The following is a 23,227-nucleotide window of genomic DNA, read 5'->3' as shown; positions in this document are numbered from 1 at the left end:
AACCTGAATTCTTACATAACGGAAACCCTCGGAGAATGAGAAAATGGTTTGAGGAAAACGGATACTTACTGAAAGTTATGATTTGGGCTGTGTGTTGGACCTAAAAAGAAAAAAAAGAAGACAAGTTATTAATACTTCATGATTTGGAATAAAACTTTTTTCCACCCCAGCCAACGGTGGAAAAGATGGCCACAGCCCAGCGTGCTCATTTGCGGTGAGCTGTCCTCGGGCCCCGGGCTCTGCTCCTGCCCACGATTATATGCCAGCGGGGGAGAAAACCACAGGGAACGGAAAGGGCGCTCTCCACTCATGCAGAAACGTTTGGAGGTATTTCGGGAGTTTTTAGTCTTTTCTCTCTCTCCTCTCATCAACCCTGATTCACGAGATCTACTTTACTAATGGGTGACAGAGTGGTCTGGGGCTTGTGTGATGAGCTGGGGCATTGTGGGGACTTTCTCACAACTGAGATGAAAAGAGGACACATTCCTTCCAGTCATTTAATTCTGTCGCCACTTGTGACAAGCACAAGAGCACAGAACTGCCATCGTGCTCTGCTCTCCACCCTTTCTCAGCTGGGCCCAGGTTTCTATGGGGCAGATAGGTACCTGTCTCGTTCAGCCTGGGCCTCTCAGAGGCCCCCAGGGCCGCCCTGGGCTGTGGGTGGCTAGCCTCCCCATGGGGCGACCTTCTGACCCACGGCCTTCCCCCTACACCTCGCAGCTCACCTTTGCGTCTGGGATTATTTTCTGCACTCCATGTTTACAGACCCTTCCCTCTGTGTCGATTTTCTTTAATGACAAGTAACTGGGTAACAGGTTAAGCCGGGACGTCGCGCACAATGGGAAGGGCCTTGGGGAATGGTTTTATTGATTTCCTCTCTGCGGGCTTGTGTGTGTTCAGTTTCAAGCTGCAAATTAACCTCCCACTCGGTGGCTGTGAACGTTCCTATCTGATAACCGACACGCCTCAGCTGGCCCGACTCACCAAGCCGCACAAACAGGACGCCGGTGGCGGTAATGGTCTTCACCCCGTTGGTGGCCACACACTGGTAGTAGCCGGTGTCCGTCGTGTCCAGGTCTTGGATGCGCAGCCGAGACCCATATTCCGTCTTCCGGATGATGACCCGCCGTGGCTCCTGCACGACCGGGGCGTCATTCTTCAGCCACCGCACGCTGGGGGGTGGGTTTCCGGCCACCTTGCAGTGCAGAATTGCTGTCTGGCCTTGGACTATGGTGATATTGTTTACTGGCTCCAGAAAATTCAGAAAGTAACCTGCAAAGGAGAGCGGTCACAGAGGAGCAAACTTCAGTGAGGGCTGGAAGAAAGGGCTGCCTGGGGCCAGCTCAGTGACCTGCTCAGGGAAGGCTTCCATCTTCCCTCCCATACAGACACTCCACTCCCCTAAGCGGCAGTAATTATGCTCTAGAATGTTGCTGAGAACACTGATTAGCAAATACTGAACCACGCTCCCAGGAAAAAGAGAGTTAGCTTCCTGTGAGCCCCTGGTCACACATTTTCATCAGCCGATCCATGCATGAACTTGTTTGATGTGTGTTTCTGTTTACAGACACCTTATTTAATATGCACTGTTGATTCATGCACATTGAGCTCAGGGCCAACAGCACTGTGACTCATCCTGGACAAAGCCCATCTAACACACGTGTTCTCTCCATGAGCCATTACAGCCTTCTCGCCCTCAGGAACACAGGACAGCACTGCAACACTATCATTGAGGGCATTTGAAACAGCAAAATCACCAACAAAAAGCACAAAAATGTGAAAAACATGGGACTAAATAGACCATGAACAGGACACCTGTTCACAGCATGAGCTGAAACAATTAGGCAGAGTGTCACCTTGTTCAACCTCAGCCGAGAACGTGTGCATCGGGCAATTCGAGACTGTCACTGCTCTGGACGCGTCTGTGAGTGACCACAAAAGCATCGTGAGGACTGATTTTGGGGTTACAAACATGTTTAGGCAGTAGTTGAACTCACATATATGGAATCTGCAAACAATGAGGATGGCTGGTACTTCTCTTTCCAAGCTCTAAATCTACTCTAATCTCACCAATTTGCGATATAAATTCTTGCTCAGAGAGTCCATCTTCCCTCCTACCATGCCCCCAAGCACAAATCCACAAAAGGAAAAGAGAAAACATGTGTGACAAAACAGGGAATCCTCAAAGGCAAGCTTGTCACTGGCCCAAACAGAAGAGAACCGACGGGGCTGAGGGCTACCGAAGGCAGGCAGAAGCCGTCCAGGGCTTTCAAGTCCGAGGGGAAACATGGCCAAAGAGTACCCAGAATACAGAGCACTCGGGGCTGGAAACACCACCTTTGAATTTGGGGCCCAGGTCAGCCAGGGGCAGGAGCTCTCAGCTGGCGACACAGGTTGTGGGCAACCAGAGGAAGTGAAACGGACAGTGAAGGGAGGGGTGTGTGTGTGTATGATGTGTGTGTGTGTATAATGTGTGTAGTATGTGTGCATGTATGGTGTGTATGGTGTGTGTGTATAGGGTGTTAGGTATGTGTGTGTATGGTGTGTGTGTGGTGTGTGTGATGTGTGTGCAGGGGGCAGGGGCATGATGTAGTCAAGGGCAGGAGGTTACTCTGTCAAGACAAACACACACACTAAAATTCTATAACACCTGAAGAAAACTAAGGCTGGACAGACAAGACAATCAATCATTAGGAGACGAATTCACTTCAGACAAAACTAAGATAATAGAGCAATCTGAAAATGACTACAAAATATTTTCATGTTCTGAGTCTTTTTGCTTGATTTCTGGTTGGTCCCTATTCTTTCTTCTTTTTATGATGTCAAAAGATTATAAGATGGCATATATGTTATTACTTATTTAGTTGGTGGAAAAATACAGGAATGGATGGATTTTATTCACAAGGGAGAACGGACAGATATCTGTCTGAAGAGGTATCACTAATTAGCACTGATTATTATTTATTAGTAACAACATCATCAGGTTCTACCTTGATTCTCTCCTAGCCAACCCTTTTCTCAATGCTCTGAATTAAGTTGTAGAAGAGAATTCTTAGGGATGACACAAAGCTGGAAGGTCACGAAAGTGTCCATGACAACCCCCTGAAAGGATGGGCTGAATCAAGCAGGGTGACCTCCAGGATGTACGCTCATTCATGAACTCGACCGCTCAAGCTCAGCTTGGGGAGAGACGTGTCCCCTTTGAACACAAGAACGAATCTGATCTGACAACGTGAAGCGGTTTCTTCGATGTCATCTGGGCTGCCCAGATTACAGCAAACGCACCCTTTCACTGTGTTCCGGCCAGAGCGCGTCCTAACCAGAGGGTTTCATATGAGGCACTTTCAACTTCCTTAATACTCAGACGCTACCTTAAGGTGTTCATAACACTAAATGAACAGGAGGGCATATGATATAGTCACCAAATTGTAATTTAAAATAGCAAATGACATATTAGATTAAAGTCACAATGATCTCTTCTTTTCGGCACAAGTTTAATTATAATTCTCGTCTCTACGCTGATGACAGTTCTTCCAAAGACATTTGACAAACCATGGCTTCCCGGTAGACACACGCAATGGCTTCGTGTAAAGTAGGATGTGAGGGTCTGTGCCTCCGAGCTGACTTGCAAAAATCTAAAAGGAGCAGGCCCAGGGGTTCTGAGGGCAGGGACATGGTAGTCGCTGCTGGTTCTCAGTTCAACCGTTTGGGGACTGGCTTGAGAGCTGTCCTGTCACCATGCCCCTCCATTTTTAGGGCATCTGCATATATCAAAACGTGGGACATCTCCACTGATCAGCTAAATATCTTGAAAGATATAGAAGGATCGTCTTCAACATGGAAAAAACATTTTTCTAGAAAGGGAGGAAAGAGAGGGGAGTGGTCAGAGAAGAAAGTTAAGGAGACGGTTCCTTTTGTACAACTTAGAAGGAAACCTGGGGAGCAACCAGGACCGTCCAATTACCGTAAATAGACCTCGGGATCTACATTTTTTCAAGAATATGTTTTTTACATGGAACGGCTATGGAAACATGGAACTCTTCTTCACTGTTCCCATCAACAGCTTCTCCCACATCCTTGATCGCCAGATTGACAACGTTTAGCCCTAGTCTTTGCTGTTCCCCAAGAAGACTCCTTTTTGAGAAGTGCAGAGTAGGAAAGAGGAGTTCCTGCCGGCTCTGCCCTCCCTCCACAGGAGCACGGAGAGCTTGGTGTTAAGCCATCCTTCCACACAGGACACTATGAGACCACGTACTGGAGTCAGAGCTAGGCTAAATTCAGACTGTGCCAGTCTTTCCCTTTTAGATGCTTTAGTAGTAACAGCTAACATGGACTGAAGAAATCCTCGTGTGTTGGAATCAAGCACCTTACACGGTTGATTTAATCATCAAAGCGCTCTTGGCTGTATCTGTTCACATGAAATATCCAGAATGGATATTCATCTGCACCCCATAGAGACAGAAAACAGATTAGTGGTTGCCAGAGGCTGGGGGAGGGGAAATTAGGGAGTGACTCTTAATGGGTATGGAGTCTCCCTTTGGGGTGATGAAAATGTCTGGAATTAGAGAGTGGTGATGGTTGCACAACGTTACAAATGTAGTCCTGGGGTCAGGAAACACCCCCTGAGGAGAAATGGGCAAGGCGAGATCAGATGGACCAACCACGCAGAAGCAGCTGGGGGGGTGAGGGGTGTCAGGCAAAGAGGGAGGCCCCTCTGTTAAAAGCATCCTTTCCAGAGTGCTGGTGACCATCTTCAGCTTTGCTGGGACCTGGGGGTCAGGGCTCCACTGATTTCCTCCAAGCCTGAGGTGCCCAATTTGTCCAGATCCCCTTCACTCTCAACTAGATGAACGCTCAGCCCTGAAGCCACACCGTCTCCGTTCACAGAAAACAAAGCAGAATCTAGAGAAGTGATCCAGTCCACAGGTGGAGTTCTTACCAACTCTTCTCATCCTACACTGTCCAAACCAGTGGGGCTCAACTCCGTCTTCACAGTGGGGTCACCTGGGAGCTTATGAGAAAGATCCACCTGCACCCCACGGCAATTACGTCCCAGTGGGGACCTGGGCAGTGGCCTCTGTCAGAAGCTCTAAGTGTGCAGCCTGGGCTGAGACCCTCTGCTTAAAGGGCTGAGGAGAAGGAAGGGGCTGTGGTTTCAGGGAACCAAACCCATCCAAGAACGAACTTGAGGCAGACCAGAAACAATACTGAGACGAAGCACCGCTGGAGGGAAGCACCAAAGTGGAAAGAATGTTCCTAAGTGGCCAGCACCTACACCTGGGGAAGTCCCGGATGCTATGGCATAGAAAAGGCATGTCCAGCCGGGAACGGACGGGGCAGGATCTCCACAAATAGCACCCATGTCCCGACCCAGGCCTTGAATCAGCCTCCTTCATGCTCTACTGGAAGCTCAGCAAGACCAAAGCTGTAGGTCGATAATTGGGTAACATCATCAATTCATAGACCCCTCCCTAGGCAGGTGAGGAAAACTGAGGCTTCAGGAAGAAATTAGAAGACAGATAATGGAGGAAAGCTAATTTATATCCACGGTGTCAACACTCCTGGAATTTTCCCTACCTTTCCCACACTCTCCTCCATCAGAAGGGGGGTCCCTTGCTCTTCCTAAAACCAACCTGGTCCCTTGTTGTGCATGGCCAAGAACACCCTGTCCTCAGATCTCTGCTGTTTCTCAAGGGTCAAGTTATCTGCCAAAAAGTCACCTCCATAGAGGGTGTTTCCCTGGTGCGCCATCTAAAACAAGCTCTGTTCATTTCTAACCCATCCCCACCCCACTGATCTTGGCCTTTGCTATGGCACCATCACATGTGTTAAGTTAGGATGACTGAAATACATTTGGACATCAAGAATAACAAATGTTACATTTTTGGATAACTTTCTCAATTTCATGGCTATTTCTCTTCCACATTCAATTTAGAATCATCCTGACAAGTTTCTTTTAAAAACTAGGGTAGTGTTGGAGAGAGAACCGCATTTACAGACGATCTGTATAAAACTGCCCTCTTGACAATATTGAAGTGTGGTTTAGGTCTCTATTTCAGACCTCATCGATTCAGAAAAGCTCTATCGTTTTTTTCATACAGATCTTCACATTTATTTTTAGGTAAATTTCTAGGTCCTCTATAATTTTCCTTACTACTATGAATTGGTTTTATTTCTATTATTTCTAAATACCTTAAGGCTTATAGAAAAATTATTAGATTTCTATAAATTGTACTAATTTCCTATTGCTGCCGTAACAAATTAGCACAAACTTTAGTATAAAACAACACAAATTTATTATCTTATAGTTCTGGAGGTCAGAAGTCCCAAAATCAAGGTGTGGATGGGGCCAAATTCCTTCTGGAAGCTCTGGGAGAGTCTCTTTCCTTGCCTTTGCCAGCTTCTGGAGGCCGCCCACACGCCCTGGCTCGTGGTGCCTTCCTTGCATTATTCCAACCTCTGCTTCCATCATCACGTCGCCAACTGGTGACTCTGACCCTCGTGCCTCCCTCTTATAAGGACCTCTGTGATTACACTGGACCCACCTGGATCATCCAGGATCATTTCCCTTCTCAAAATCCTTAACTTAATTCCATCTTGCAAAGTCCCTGTGCCATGAAAAGGTGCATGCCCACAGGTTCTCAGGGTTAGGACGTGGACATCTTTGGGAGGCCATTATTCTGCCCACCATGTATTTTTTTTTATCTTGCCATTTTACTGAACTATCTTATTAGTCTGTTAGTTTCTGAGTTGACTGTCTTGGATTTTCTATACAGATATCATCTTCTTCAAATAATAATAACATAGCCTTTATGCTTTCAAAATCCATACTGCTCATATCTCCTTTTGCCTGGTTGTTTTTTTTTATATTAATTCTTCTTGATTTAATGATTTCTAATACTGAAAAGTTGCAAACATACGGAGAAACACAGCTATTAACACAATAGTACCCATGTACACAACATCAAGGTTTTGTGCTAACATTTCACCATATCTGACCTACAATACTTAAAAAAAAAAAAAAAAGTTCCCAAGTGCAAATAAAGCCCAGCCTTCCTTTATTTCTCCCTCCCTTTCCAGAAAACTGGGATGCACTATTCCAATGCATATTTATATTATATTTCTGAAAATTTTCCCTGAAAGGTCATCTTTGCTAGTTGGGTTTTTTGTTTTTGTTTTTTTGGTCTGCTGAAAGTCAGTGTGGGATTTATCTTTCTTGATGTTGTTCACTTATTTTAATTACTGTCTAATATTCCACTGTGCAAACAAACTGCAATTTCTTTATTTCCCAGATGAGGGGCAGTAAGTTGTTTCCACATTTTTGCTAGCACAAACAGTGTTTAACGACCGCCTGTATACGTGTCTCATCCTGCACACAGACAAGAATACCCTGAAGGCATCCACCTGGGTGCAGAAGTGATAAGTTATACAAGGCCCTGAAACCTTCCATTTACCCAGGTCTCGAAAGTGCTTGAAACCATTTGCACTCAACTATCAACATCGAGCGAAGGTGTCTGCCCTACAATTTTGCCAACCTTTAGTGTTCGGGGGCTTTGACATGCCTGCCATCTGATGAACACGAAATAGTGCTGTTGTTTCAGTTTGCATCTTAAGAATTCCTCAGGAGCACGAATTCCTCATCTTTTGGAAGGTTTATCACCCACTGGGGCTCTCCTTCTGTAGCTATCTGTTCAAATCTTTATTCTGTTGCTCTTTTTCTAACTTCTGCAGGTAATGAATTTTTTCCTTTTCTAATATATGCATTAAATGTGAAAATTCCCTTCCACTTCTTCTTTAGCCATCCATTAAATTATTTAATCTCCATATGGTTGGTCAGACCCAATTATATTGTAATTTACATTATAGTCTTTTCTTTTAGCCCCAAGTTATTAACAGCGTGTTTTAATTGCACTCTTGTCACAGAACATGGTCCATTAATGACAATTCTTTGGTACCAGTGAGATTTGCTTTACGGCCTAGCAGAAGTCAATTCCTGTAAACGTTCCACATTTGATTGGCAGAATGTGTTTTCTCTAATTGCTCAGTGCAGGGTTTATATAGAAGCATCAGAGGTTAAGCCTGTCAAGTTTGCTGTTCAAATTTTTAATATGCTTATCTATTAGTTTCAATGACCTCTGTGTTAACTGATTCTGTATCTATCAAGTGGCTACTAATAATTCTATCAAGTGTGTTCATACACTAGAAACTAGGATGCTGGCTGCATAAACATCAGGTTTATTACGTCATCTGGTCTTCACATTGTCATGTAAGGCTTCTGTCTGATATTAATGTAGCTACCTCAGAGTACTTTTAGTTAACACAGGCCTGTGCTATGTTTTTAATTTTTTGAAATCATTTTTTTATGATTATATATTTGACACGAATCTTGTAAACAACACGAAAATTAACATGTTAATTGATGAGTCCATGTGTGTTAATCTATGAGTTCTTGTGAGCTGCAGTCACCCCTGGCCACCACCACTTCGAGTTACTGCTTCCCAGTGTTTAGTTACACTCCGTTCAGAAGCCCCCAGTCTTGTCATTATTGCCACGTTTTACTAAAGGGGTCTATGTAGATTTGCCGACTTGTGTACCATGTTCTTTCCTTGCCAACACTGCTTGCATCTCAGTCCTTCCTCCTGGGTTCAGCTGAGCTCTTGCTGACTCACATTCGTTCTTTGGGTAAAGGACTGAGGTTGTAAACATGCTGGGTGTTGGTCTCAAATCACCTGTGACTCTCACACTTGAGTCGTTATTTAGCTGGGTATGGAATTCCAGGCTGGCAGCTGCAGAGCTGTCCCCGGCTCTGGCTGTTACTGTCACGAGTCCTGTTGGTCTTTTCCTGGACAGGTAACCTGACCTCTATAGGCCACTTTCCTTCCCTCCCAAAGTATCGCTAGCTGTGAATTTTCTTCGGCCTCAGTGCCATTCCACGTATCTGAAGATTCATGCCTTCCATTGATTCTGTAAAACTCTCCACCAACGTCTCAGAAGATATTCTCTCTCCCTTCCCCCGTTCTCCTTTGTAATCTCCTTCTAGATATACGCCGAACTTCCTCACCTGATTCCTCGGAGCTCTTCACCTACGTTTATATTCCCTATCCTTTCTTTATTTTTAGCTATGCACTATCTACTCCTTAGCCTGTTCATCAAGTCGCTCATTTCACCGACTACATTTTTTTCTTTCTAGAAGGTCTCTTGGGTTCCTTTTCAAATCCACCACTGCCCTTTCTCCCTTTATCTTTAATCCTTCTGGCTTTGTTGTTTACTCACTCACTCCTCAGCCTGGGCCTCTCTGAGTTGCTCTGTAAGTTTGCACGTTAGGGCTGGTTTTCCGTGGGAATCCCTTAAGGATTGGGTTCCTGTGACAGACAGTGCCAAGCTTTCATGTTAGCTCTTGGGCTTGGGATTCCCCACAACATTCTGGTAATGGACATTCGGTTTCCTGAGGTGCGGTCCACGTTTGATTTCTCGTGGGAAAGCCTGTTTGCCACCCCAGCCAGGGCTGACGCAAGCCCCCCTCCCACCTCCCTTGGCTGATGGGTGAAACCACCCCTCTTTCCTCAGGTCTCCTAGGGCTTACCTACAACACCTGAGTCCTCTGGCCCCCGTGGGCCTCCTTCTGGCTTGATGTTGAAACCCAAGGCTCCTGATGAACCTAGCAGAGTAGTTTCCATGGCAGGGATGATATTTCATTGGCCTTATATTAGGGTAAAAGAAATGTAAATTCCTTCATTTTCCTAAAACCAAACTTGACTTTTGTCTCAACTCCTAATTTCTCCTGATTGAAGGAAATGTAAGACCATCCATCCAATTCCAAGCGAAATGAGTAACTTGAAGGGATTTATTTCACATAATCTCAATCAGGAATTTTCTTCTCCTGAGTGTTCTCTCTAATGTAGTGTTCATGTCCCAGGGGCTATTCCAGCATCAAAGCATTGGAGGATGTGATGTGCCTGCAGCTGCCCTTTGCTACACCAGCTTTGGTTGCGGTGTCTCTGTCTTACTGGCATCCTTCTGCTCTGGAGCCTGCGGATGCATCCACATCAGCTCCCCAGCCATGTGGTGACATCATCTTTCAGTGTTGGGGAGCCCATGCCATAACTGCAGGCCACCTGCAGAATCAACTCCTTGTCTCAGGTGAACTTTTCCCCAGGATACTTGGGCTGTTCTCTGAGGCTGCCAACAGAGTGGGACCACTGCAGCAGCCCAGGGCTGTCACTGACAATTCTGTTTCCTTTCTATTCTAGCTCCTGGGCATTTCACCATCTCTCGCAATTTCATCCAAGCATTGACATCTTTTACTAATATTTCACTGAGCACTTGTATGTAATTTAAGTGGGAGGGTGGTTAAGTTAGTGTGGTCCACCATTTTCACCATCCTCAACTCTCTGGAGGCCAAAATGAAAGGCAGAGAGAAAGTTCTCTGAAGGTGAGGCACAGTGTTGCTTTCTCCCTGGGTGTCTAATTCACAGCCGGCCATTTAACCTCTCTCAGCTTCATTTCTCTTATGTGCAAAATATGGGGTTTGTGCTAACCATTGCCAAGCTCTCCTCTAGCTCACAAAGGCTTCCTTTAGAGCTGCCCCAAACCCCTCCAGACATGACTGAACAGGCCAAGAGGAGCCGGGCATGGGGGACGGAGAATTCGGCTAATGTGAATCCAGTCGGCGCCCACAGCGTCAGAGAAGAGAATGGAAGTTTTCCCTGTAATTATCTGAGCCAGTTTCCCCTTCCTCACAGAGGAGGAGCTTTAACAACTGGTGCCAACGGATTCCGTCTCCCCGATGCCCAGGCCAGCTCTCTGCTCACCCCGAAACTCCGGACAGTGGAGCCGAGTCCAAGCATGAGGACACACCAAGGGCAGAGGGAAGGGGAGAGTCAGTCACCAGGGACACCACTCCTGCCTTGCAGTCAGATCGAGGATTAATGATTTTTTAATCCCAACCAACCGCCCATACATTCACCCACTTGGTCAGATTACTTAGGTGCTTGAGGAGCTGCCTGTTTGCCAGGCCACACTGACTGGTCTGGGAAGGAGATAAGGAAAGGCTTATGTACTAAGGGTCAAGAGGTCGCAGGGCTCGGACTGGTGGGAAATACAACAGACAACCTGCCTGGAAGGGCAGGTGACGAGGAGACCCTGAGAGCCGCACGGAGGACATAAAGAATGCTCTCCCCAGGGGGACATATATACAGATCAATAAATCACCGGGCGACAGTGGCTATGGGTCACTCCCGCTCAGACTTTCCTGCTGAGCTGTCTAGTGGTCTGCAGAGAACTAGCTGTAGAAAATGGGGGGGCGCCTTAACGGGGGGAGCAAGGGGGGCAGGAAAAGGATGTGAGACTAGAAAGGATGGGAATCAGAGAAATGAGGAAACAGGGGAAGACGAAATGAAAGGACCTGGGAGATGGAGACAAGTGTGTGAGGCTGTTGCTTGCACATCTGGAGAAGGGGGCAGTGTGTGAACTGTGTCCCCCAACAAAGCGTGTTAGAATCCTTAGCCCCAGAACCTGTGAATGTGACTTATTGGCAAACAGGGTCACCGCAGATGTAAAGTTTAGATGAGGTCATACGGGCAGGCCCTAAGCCATTGGCTGGTGTCCTTATCAGAAGAGGGACATTGGGACAGAGACACAGAGACGAAGGCCGTGTGACAACAGAGGCAGAGATTGGACTGATGTGGCCACAAGCCAAGGAACTGCACAGATCACCAGGAACCAGAGGCTCGGAGAGGCAAGGGACGGCTTCCCCCTCAGGCTCCAGAAGGAACTAACCCTGCCCACACCTTGATTTTGGACTTTTGGCTTCCAGACTGAGAGAGAATCCATTTCTGCTGTTTGAGGCACCTGGTCTGTGGTGCTGTGTGACAGCCTCGGAGAGCCAGAGGGGGCTCGGGGGACTCTGGGAGGAAGGAGGAATAAAGAGGAAGTCTTGGAGGCAGAAGTCAGCCCCCTGCTCCAGAAGCCGGCTGCATCCCCGCCCTCCCTGGGGTGGGCTCATGTGCCCGAGCACGAGGCCCCGGGCCGCCCAGTCTCGGCCCCGGACAGCACGACTGCGCATGCTTGAAGCGTCTTATCTGTAGGCTGGGGTTATCTCCCAACATCGCTCAGTTTCTCCAGACCCTGGACAGCCCAAAGGGCACTGACAGGAGGATCGAGGTGCTCCATAAACGGCCGTCACCTCGAGAGTGGCACAGGCCTCAGAGCCCTGAAACCCCACGTGGGTTCTGTCGACAGCAAGTTGGGAAACATTTCAGGCCTTCTGCTCACTGCCTGGAGAGCCCCAGGTTTCAATGACCGGCCAGGGGCCACTCTGCGGGGAGGTGCAGGGGCCCAGACTCAGCTGGAGCCCACGCCCAAGTTCCCAGACACAGACTTAACACTGTGTCTGCACCGAGGATGCTGTTATCAGTTTTACCCTGTCAGCCTTGGAGATCCTCACTCTGTAGTAAACTCCAGGAAACACTCACACACACACTCACACACACTGAGAGTTCCAGAATAAACCAGAAATGCATCAACACACGTGGTAATCAATCCATGCTTCCTACATAAATCAGGAGCCCAACACGCAGTAAACAGAAAACAACAGGCCTCGTCTCCAGGCCAACACAGTGAACTCGGCTGATTGCTTCGCTTCCTCCGTCCAGGGAAATTTCAGTTCAGCACCACAGCATAACATGTCACAAATGTCAGGGGACAGCTTGGGAGTGAGGCGTCGACTCCTGCCCTGTGATTAAGGATGGCTTTGGGATCATCTACAATTGCTACACGTCCCCAGGGGGAGAGTCAGGAATCCGCCGTCTGGTTGCAGGTGGGCGATGAGCAGCTCCTCTCCCAAGGCAGGAGGCACAAGAATGCTAGGCCTATTTTGGGAGGCTGCAGGCTGGACAAGACCAGCGCCACCCACCCGCCCAGCCTCTCAGAAATCATCCACTTCCCACAAACATTCCAAAGTACTGATTCTACAAAACCCAAGATGTGTTACATATGCACTTAAAACACAGCCTTGGAACAAAAGAGCAAATGGTTTCTAGGCCAAATGTACGCTTTTGTAAGTATAAGAATAATAATAAATAGCATGTCTAATGCAGCCAGGAATACAAAAACTCCCGTTAAATTCCACTCCCATGTTAACCCAGCACTATAACCGGAGTCCTAGGCTGGCTTCAGTCCTACCGATGACAGTACTTTGGCACACAGAACATTCTGGCAAACTTTGCAGCTGTAAATCATGTCTTTTGCGTTCCTTTTCTCTTCTATATAGGCTTTTTGCTCTAGGATCTCTCTCTCGATACCAACCGCCAATTAAATGTTAAGTGCTCAATACTGGCACAGCATCTGAACACAAATGCTTTTTATGCTTGTAACTAATTCTCAGACCTATTTTGCTCAGCCAAGGCAGAGCGGTCCTATCACTGACAGACTGGCCCACCTACCATTCTCACCTGCCTGTGAGTTTACAGATGTGTGGGCATCACAAATAGTAACTGGATTAAAGAAATAGCTCATTCAGTCCATTCAGCTATTATTACTTTTTATATATGATTTAAGCCAAATGGGGCCAAGCAGTGACAGTCCCTGAAGCTCCTTAAACAGAAAAGCACCTGGGCTAACAAGTCTGGCAGTGCCAGGCCGCGCGCAAAGGAAGGGTGGAGTGAGGCCCTTTCTGTGCAAGACCATAAACCAAAAGGAAGGAAAATCACTCTATGGGACCAGAGAACTGGGCTGCAAGGCAAAGACTGGGGCCCCTGAGACTCCCCAAGACTCCTGGGGGCCATTCACTAGGATTCTGTCCCCAAGGGGCCGGCGAGGCCTTGACACCGGAAGCTGCCAGACACGCTGACAATCCTAATTGTGGTGATACCAATGGCAGCAGCATCCAGCCACCAGTTTCTGGGTGGCAGTTGTGCGCTGAGCCCTTCTGTCCCTCCAATGGCCAGGGGTGGCCCTGGGCCGGGAGCAGTGCCCTGGCCCTGACAGGACGGTGGAGCCACCATCTGATCCAGGTCTGTCTTCTGGCCAAGCCAAGCTCAGACAGCTGCACTGCCACGCTGCCACCATGGGGAAGACGGGCCCAGCTTGCTGTGGTTCTCTGCGTCCTTCTGTACTGCCCTTTTACAAGCGTGCACGCACACACGGACACACAGACACGCAGACACACGCATGCACGCTCACTTGACCAGTTACCTTCTGCAATTGGTGCTTCCACGCCCTGGCAAGGTCCAAGGCGAGCTTCCAACCTCTCACTGAAGCTGCCCTGAGCAGCTTCACCAATGTCTGGAGCTGGTGGCTAGATGGGAATAAAAATTTCTGCAAACATTCAGCCCATGGTTGTTTCTGCGCCTGGATCAGCAAAGGCATCTTCCATCTAAGCAGACCATGAGCCGTGCAGCCGCTTCTGCCTCCCAGAGGGCGACTGCGGGCACTCCGCTTAAAGGACGGTGGTAGGTGGGTCGGTGCTCCCCACCCCTCCCTGCGGACCCCCAGCCCAGGCCCACCCAGAGGCCTGCACACCAGGCTAGGCAGAGGTCTGCTGCATCTCAGGAGGGTTTCCAAGGGCATATTAGAGTCTACAGAGCGACCACAAGTTGGATTTTACACCATCACTTCTCTTCACCCAGCCCCAGCTCCCTCCTGACTGCCCCCTCCACTTCCCCTCCATCCTCCTGCAGGGCTGCCAGCGCAGGATCTTCGCAGAGAACGCATCGGGTTACACCATGTCTCAGGCTGGAAACTTCCACGGCAGAGGATGGCCCTTACGGTGAAACAGAACTTTCTCCTGCCATCTAAACAGCTGTGCACCCTCTACGCAGTGCTGTCTGACAGAACTTTCTGTGATGACGGAATGTTCTAGATCTGTGCTGCCCGTCTCTGTGGCCTCTAGCCACACATGGCAACTGAGCACTTGAAATGTAGCTAGTAGAACCAAGAAACTGGATTCTTAATTTTATTTGATTTTAACGGATTTAAATTTAAAGAGCCCCGCGGGCTGAGGGCTGCAGTATTGGGCCCCAGCGCAGCCTCTCCGACCTCACACCCCAGCCCATAGCTGCCCCTGCCCCTCAGCTTCCCCAGGGCGCAGGACACAGCCCCTCCCACCTCCTCTTGGCCAATGTCCGCTCTTCAGATCTCCGTGCAACAGCCTGTCCCCAAATCAAGATGCCCTTCCTGTCCTTCCAGCTCACCACGTCCTCCCCTCCTCCTTCGGGCCACTCACTACCATTCCTGATTTTACAATAACTTGCTGACTCCCCAGTCCAGTGAACTCTGGGAGGCAGAGACCACACCCGTTTTGAACAGCAGAGTGGGCCCGGGCCTCACACAGTGCCTGGTACAGCGGGGCAGTCAGTAAACATGTGTGGGCCCTCTGGACCAAGGGCTAAGTCAGACTTTTGAGAAATGATTTCAGAATTTAACCATGAAAAACTGTCTTTCTTCCTAAGAACCATGTCCCGAGGCCCAGCGTGGTACACAAGCATGCAGAGGACAGGCCTTTGGCCCTGATAGAGACCTTCCCCATGAGCAGCCTGGGTGGTGCGAGGTCACAGCAACGGCGTAAGGACTGTGAGGGGGTCAATACGAGGAACCAGCTCGTGCCTTTACTACATTTAACATACTGAAGAGGAATCCTCGCCAAGGCGCCTCTACACACCAGACACCACCAGCAGGCGGAGCTCCACCCAGCCTGGTTCAAATCACTGACCTCCACACAAACAGCAGGGACACGGGGAGGCACTCTGAGGGGAGAAGGGAGCTCTGCACCCTTTGTGACCCCGAGAAGCTCCGTGAGGACACAGAGAGACGTTCTAGCCACCTAGGCTGAGATGGGCAGGCTCAGTCATTGCTGCTCAACCCTCAGGAGACCTGGCGTTGGACCTGTGAGGTGAACACATTCCTGAGGGGACTCTCAATGTGCAGGGGGCTGAGAAACTATTTTGCGGCTTTGAATAATGCTAAAAAAAAGTCAAGTAGAAATAAAGTGGCTGTTTTAATGGATAATTGTTATGCACTGAATTGTGTCACATGCTGAAGCTTTAACCCCCAGTGTGACGGTATTTGGAGGCGGGGACTTCGGGAGGTGAGGCGGGTTGGAGGAGGTCCTGACGTTACAGCCCCCATGATGGGATTGGCGCCCTTGGAAGAAGAGGAAGAGACTGGAGCGCTCTCTTCTCTCCGCCACACGAGGACACACGGAGAAGGGCCATCTGCGAGCCGGGAAGTCGTTCTCACCAGGAACCACCATGCCAGTGCCCTGATCTCAGACTTCCGGCCTCCAGGACGGTGAGAAATAAACTCCTGCCGATTGAGCCGCCTGGTCTGTGGTGCTGTGTTTATGCAGCCTGAGTCGACTGAGGCAAGAGTCTAAGGCAATATGGAGACAGCGGACGAAGCAGGAAAAGAGCCACTTTCTCAAGTAACTGGGCTGCATCTGAGGAAATGCGTTCTATCGACTCTACAATCCTCAGATGCCTACGAAGGGTTACAAGTGAGCAGTGACCCTGACTGACCTCTGGGAAAGGCTGAAGCAACAAGACAAAGAACCTGCTCCTTGGTGACCGGTGGAGGAAGCCACCTGCCCGCCTGAGGTGCCCACCCACTCTGGACAATTACACGCAGAGAAAAACCCCAGGAGACAGCCACTTGTCAGCAGGACACTTAGTGGCCAAGCTAGGAGTCCAGCTCCCAATGCACCACTCAGGCCCACGAAGCACCCACCCCCAAAGAGGACCTCCCTCTGGTGGCTATCCACCTACCCCTGCCCCGTCACCTCCCACCTGCCAGCTTCTGACTGGCTCCAGCCAGCCCTCAACACCCTCACAACTGTGTCAAGAGACACAGCTATGGAGGTCAGCGTGCCCCACGCCCACAATGGGGCAGCGCCGGGCCACACGGCACCCTGGCCATCAATTCCAGCCAAGCTGGGAGTAGAAATGGCCAGCCAACCGGGAACCTCTGTACATGGTACTCTGAGAACATGTCCAAACCCCTGCATGCAAAGAGCACTGCACAGTTTACCTTTCAGAGTTGGAATAGGGCTGTCATGTCCATCCAGTTGTCCCAAGGGGTCATTCGGATCAGGAACCTCCACTTCCCCTGGGCAAGAGAGCACAGCACACTCGTTAGTGAGACACTGCAGGGCCCTTTCATCTGCTTCTCATGCAAACACAACTGTCTTCTAGGAACACCGCCCACCGCTTATAGAAAACCGAAAGGGAGAAGGCGTTCTGTTAACTTCTGGAGGGATTTGTAGCATCAGATTTGATATAACAGTAAAAGCGATTCTTAAATTTATGCCAGAGTGGCAAAATGTAAGTGTCTGCAGCCCGAACAGACAAAGCAAATGTGCAGCTGAAGCCCTGCACTTCATTCAGAGAGGCGAGAAATTAAAACGCCAGCTGGCAAAATAACACACTTCTGTAGCCAGACTAAGCAGGTTACCCTCCAGGTATGGGCCCTTGATAATTCTGAATAAATTCAGAATTGGATAATTTCTGAAGCAGCTCATTCCACTCCTGGTCCCCAGACCCACCGGCAGCCAGTGGCCAAGCACGGATCTACCCACACCCCTAAGGACAGATGGTTTTCATCTTCAAAACAATAGCAACCCCACCCCTCAGAGACTGTGTCAGCAGGAGCAGCCACACCAAACTCATAAACACCAAGGGCAAGAAAGATCTGGTCTGCTCAGGTCTGGACCCTCCACTGGGAATACAGCACAAAGACATGGGCTCCCATCCCCAAATCCAGGGGAAAGATGGGCTGGTGTGACTGATGCCCTAGAAACCATTTGGGCCTCACAAAGACCTTTCTCCGTATTCCAACCCAGTCCCCTTCCCATTCACTTTCAGACTCTCATCTGGGACCTCGGCCTGGACTGGGTCTCACTGATGGGGATAGGAGGTCAGACACGGTGAAGTCAGGGGTGACTCTGACAACACATCTCCTGGATGGATCTGGGATTACGGCATCAAAGCCTGTCAAAGAGTGGGGCACACATGCAATGGAATATGATGCAGCTTAGAAAGGCAGGAAATCCTGATGAACCTTGAGGACATTATGCTAAGTGAAATGAACCCATCACAGAAAGACAGACACCATATGGTTCCACTTATACGAGCTACCCAGAGTAGTCCAAATCCTAGAGACTGCAAGTCGAACAGTGGGTGCCAGCAGCCAGGAGACAGAAGAATGGACAGCTACTGCTTAACGGGTACAGAGTTTCATTCTGGGAAGATGAAAAAGTTCTGAAGATGGATGGTGGTGACGGTTGTACGACAATGTGAATGCGTTAATGCCACTGAATTGTGCAATTAAAAATGGCCAAGAGGGTAAGTTTTACGTTTTGTGTATTTTAAAAAGTCAGACAGTTTATAATTCAACATTGGGTCATCCCACTTGGTTGAGAAACGAGATGAGAGACAAGAACAAAGAACCCAGACACTTCAGACTCCTCTTAAGATGACGCCTTGCTCAGAAAAGCTGAGGTCTAAAACTGGAAGACGAGTGATTTTCAGACAGAACCAGACACGCAAGCTTCTTCAAACTGTTTAGCTAAATAAATAAAGGCACTGGTGTCTCTAAGGTAATCCTCTCCATATTGCTGGTTCCTAAAACACGGGATGCGCGAGGTGTCATGCTGGCCTATAGCGCTCTTAGAATTCAGCCCCAGCTCCCAATCGGCCAGCAGGTGAGATTGTTTCTGAAATTCCCCGTGGCTTTCCACATCCAATTTTGGAAGTTTCCTTCTTTTTATCACTTCTAGACCAAACTTGCCCGCCCTTCAGAAGCCGCGCTCCCATGTCATCTTTCATAAAATGTTCCCGATCAACCATTCAGAAGTAACATCTTTATTCTCTAAAACCATGCCTCCAAACCATACACCTCTCCCGTGGCAATCATACCATTCTCCCCTGAGTCAGTGGTGCAATGTAAACGGCTGGAGGACAGCAGGTGCGGCATCCCCAGGGAGGGCTAATGGTGCTAGCATTGAAACCTAAACAGAATCCTGGTGTGCTACAGAACAGAGAGAAGCATAAGCTATTCAAGACAGTCAATAGATATCTGCTCAAGAATTAAAGGCTTCAGTTTGAGTTTGAAATTTTAAATTGGCATGTTACACAAACCATCACTCAGCAGTGTTTAAATGTAGAGAGACCACAGGAAATCAAAACACACTTGTACTATATACACACATCTGAAAGAGGCATAAAAATTATTAACTGCTTAGAAATTGACAAATGGTGTGAAACAGTCAAATAAATATACACCCTAAAGAAAAATAAGCACCATTAGTCCAATTCCACTGTGGAAAAGATTCCCAGCTCTTCCGAGGCAGCTTTCAATTCAGAAGCATAGGAATTTCACAGGCACTGGACATGGCGTGTGGACAAGCGCACTCCTCCTGGGAGGAGAGCCGGAGGTGATCCAGGTGCTTCTGTGACTCGTAAGCAGATGTCACCTCCACCCAGACATGCAAAGTCACCGTTGACATTAGAAATGCTGGGATCCTCTCTGAATATGTTGCGCGGGTCAGTACACAGGCTGCGATTTGAGTTTTTGTTTCCGTCAGCCTCAAAGGTTACCCTAGGTAAAATCTAGTTTGGGCATTTCAGCAAAAGACTATCATCTACAGATCTGGACAAACGGGTAAAATTTCAAGTAGCCCACTAGGCCAACACCAGAGCCCCCCAAGCTTTGAGACATGGATGCTTAAGCGTCTACGACTAAGGCCCAGTGTATTTCCTCCACAAGTCAAATACGTGAGTGAATCCAGGATGTCCAATCGCCACCGTCCTTTGAACTGACACCTTACATTTCAATAAAACTAGGCCCTATTGTTGCTTCCTAACTGAGAAATAAGGACACCATCATAATTCTTAAATTAAAACGTATCATTCTCCCACACTACATAATGTTTAGGCACAGAACGGTCGTCCTCTCTCAAGATACTGAGCCTCCTAAAATTGACAAGCAAATGTCACAGGGGCCTACGTGAACCTGGGGAGTGAGGTCAAGTGCGAAGAGGTCCAGTGTCTCAGCAAATTCCACCAGGGCTTCTCTTAGCCCCAAAAAGGGTTAAGAACAAAACCCAAAGAAAAAAAATAAACACAAAACAAAAACAACAAGACAACAGAAACTACCACACACACATCAAAATGTCACTATGAGTTATCTGGAATTACAGAGGTAATTTAAATATCTTCTTTTATCTTTAAAAACATAAATAAGCACCAATTTTTAAATTGATATAATTCACATACCGTAAAATTGACCAGTTTGAAGTGCACGATCTAGTGGTTTCTAGTATATCCACAAGCTTGTGCAACCATCTCCACCATGTAATTCTGGACTATTTCATCACCCCCAAATGAAACCTTGTTCCCTCATCCCCACCTCGCCCGGGCCCTGTAACCACAATCTGCTTTCTGTCTCCACGGATTTATCTATTTGGAATATTTTATGAAATCATACAGTATGTGACCTTTTGAACAAACATCAATCTTATGATTAGATTTTTTTAAATTTCATGCCTGGTAGGAGGAAAAAGAAAAAAAGGAAGAAAGCTGCATGGAAGCAGGCTGTGCTTGGTGATTAACAGAGGCCATTAAACGCCACATCAGCACGTCAGACCACTGCCCAGAATCTGTGGGGAGGTTCTGGCTCCCCATGTGGAACAGGATGTGGAGGACACATTGGAGACTCAGAGATGACTAAGGATGGAAGAGCGAGAACTACTGAAAACACCAGAGCGGTCAGGAGTACCGATCCTAAGACGCGCCGGCTTAGTTGCTGAGAGGCTCAGGGCGAGGAGGCCAGCGCACGGCCACGCCCCTGCTGCGGGAAAGGCGCGGCTCCCGCCATGGATTAAGAAAGGATGTCATCACCGCAAGTTTGGGGGCCACCATGATGGTCGCAGCTTTGGGAACTCACATCGTCTGCTTTCTCCCTGACTAGCACGTTCTTCTGCATGCCACCAGGGCTGGCTGAACGACCTCCATCTACCTTCTTAACCCCATGACCTGCCTCACAAGCATTGCCAGCCCGGTCCAGTCGGGGACTGGTCCGAGGTCATGTGCGCCCAGTAACATCGCCCATATGGCCATCCTGAGTGCTTCTTTATACAAAGGCCCACCTGGGTTTAACCTGGTGCTGGCATCTCAGCCCAGCTGGCTGACGGGACAAAGGGGAAGAGTGAGAGAGAGAAAAGATTCTGAGAGGAGATTCGTCTGCCCTCACTCCTCAGGCTTTATTATTTCCTTCTGAAAATGAGGATACTACTCAGAGCAAATTACATGTCCTCTGTTTTGTAAAATACTCAAAGGTGTGCTTAGCATGATGCCACGTGTCCATCAAGGGTGTCCAACCTATGATGCTCTAACTTTTCCCACTGGGTGTGGGTGATTTTCACTGTAAAAACACACAGGGAGACCAGTAAAGATACCAGAAAACTCAAATCTATGGAGGCATCAATCGTGTAGTGGTGATTTATTAGCTCCTTCTTCATTTTTTGATGTTTAAAGAAAAAAGAACACAATGTGAAACAAAAATTTAAGTGTGAAAGGTTGCAATGCAATGATACATTAAATGTTTGATCCATGTCAAAATTACACTTGAACACCTAGAGCAAAGACTAACCACAATGTGGTAACCCAGATAGAACCCCAGACAGAGAAAAGATACCAGGTAAAGTGTAAGGAACTGTGAGCAGTATGAATCTTAGTAGGAATAATGGATCAATGTTGGCACATCTATACCACACAAATGTAAGATTTAACGCTACAGGAAACCAGTGTGAGGTACGTGGGAACTCTGTGTACTACCTTATTGTACTTTACTACTCTATACTATCTTTACTGTACAATAAAAGTTTACTGAAAAGCAATTACACATTCCATTACCTTGTTCAAGCCCTTATCCAAGGCTCCCAGGGAAAGAAGAGCTTTAGGAATGATCCTGCCTCCCAACGCCCTACATTCTTAATGACATAATCATTGGAGACAGGCCCCAAGCCAGGCCTGAGTGCTAATGGCATAAACAGAACACAACACAGAATCCTGGAATTTAATATAGGTTATTTAAAGATTCACTAGCATGCCAGCGAATTCTCGGAAATTCAATCACTTTGGAGAATGTTGGGTTTTGAGCTGAGTCTTACATTAATTGTCCCGGCATGGTGATGCCAGCTCCTAACCTGGTCTTGGCAGCCCTTATCAATGTCACGCATATTCAGGGCTGAACCAATTGGTGTCTGCAGAATGACCAGATGAAAGGATCCGTTGTTGATGTTGATGGGCTTGTTAAGTAGTCAGGGTTTCACACAGGGCCTGCAACAGCTGGAGGTGCACACCCACCCAAATGTGCAAATTCGGAGTAATTAGAAACCACACACCAGTCCAACAAAATCTTCAGCAGACCTTCTCTCAACAGGGCCTCTAATGTGACTTCTTGGTTTATGACATCAATAAGATAAGAGAAACCAAATTTGCAAAGTAGCAAATGGCTCTGTTCTGGTTTCCAGGCTTTTCCTCTAGTATTAAAATTCTAGCTCTCTCATTAAAGGCACAGACACTATTAAGCAAGAATTTACTAATGACGTTCAGCCCACGCCTTGGATTTGAGTCCATGGTGCTATTATGTTTTTGATTTGCGTGCCTCTTAAAAATGTTTTGTTATTCAGACTATTCATCCATTCATCTCTACCTGGTGATCTGAATCAGTACACTTGTTCTGATTTAATTAGATGCAGTCTCTGGCATATTTGGACAACTTCAAAGCAGTCTCCTTTTAATTAGTGAGGATATTTTATTCACCAAAGCTCGGCATTCTCGGATTTGGTTGTCCCTATGCAAAGGTGTCATTTCCAGGATCTGAGAAGGAATAGCAGTCACGCACAGGAAAAGACCACAGCCTGAAAGGGCAACCATGCGGCAGCCCGGAGCCTCGGGACCAGCAGGTAGAGATTTCACAATGAGCTGTGCTGCGTGAAAACTCAAACAGTACATCCATTTGCAACTGGAAATGTCAGTCATGCATTGCAGAACAATCTCTTAGCTCAGCCACACGTCAGATCAAAAACATCCGTGACGCTGGAAATGCAGCAGTTAAGGAAAAAAATTTAATAACTGGAAAGGAGCAGAGTATAAAGTCCTAAAAGGTGAGTCCATTAGTCTGGGAACCAGGCCAGAGAACGTATGTCAATAGTAAAGAGACTCGATAATGT

General features: G+C 47.8%; 1 protein-coding gene across 6 annotated transcripts in view; it reads right to left on the bottom strand.

Annotated features, from left to right (window-relative positions):
- ROR2 (receptor tyrosine kinase like orphan receptor 2) overlaps positions 1–23,227 on the bottom strand; it is a 204,003-nt gene that overhangs the window by 31,574 nt on the left and 149,202 nt on the right. For all 6 annotated transcript variants that reach the window (XM_023627543.2, XM_023627544.2, XM_070248805.1 and 3 more), the window contains exons 2-4: positions 17,023–17,100; positions 985–1,272; positions 70–100 (exon numbers count right to left, since the gene is read on the bottom strand). In XM_023627543.2, the coding sequence (XP_023483311.1) occupies positions 70–100; positions 985–1,272; positions 17,023–17,100 (397 nt within the window). The remainder of the gene's footprint in view (positions 1–69; positions 101–984; positions 1,273–17,022; positions 17,101–23,227) is intronic.

The sequence above is a fragment of the Equus caballus genome, chromosome 23 (assembly GCF_041296265.1).
Source record: "Equus caballus isolate H_3958 breed thoroughbred chromosome 23, TB-T2T, whole genome shotgun sequence".
In the NCBI taxonomy this organism is placed as follows: Eukaryota; Metazoa; Chordata; class Mammalia; order Perissodactyla; family Equidae; genus Equus; species Equus caballus.
The sequence above is the reverse complement of the archived record's forward strand: the minus strand, read 5'-3'. Positions and strand labels throughout refer to the sequence as shown.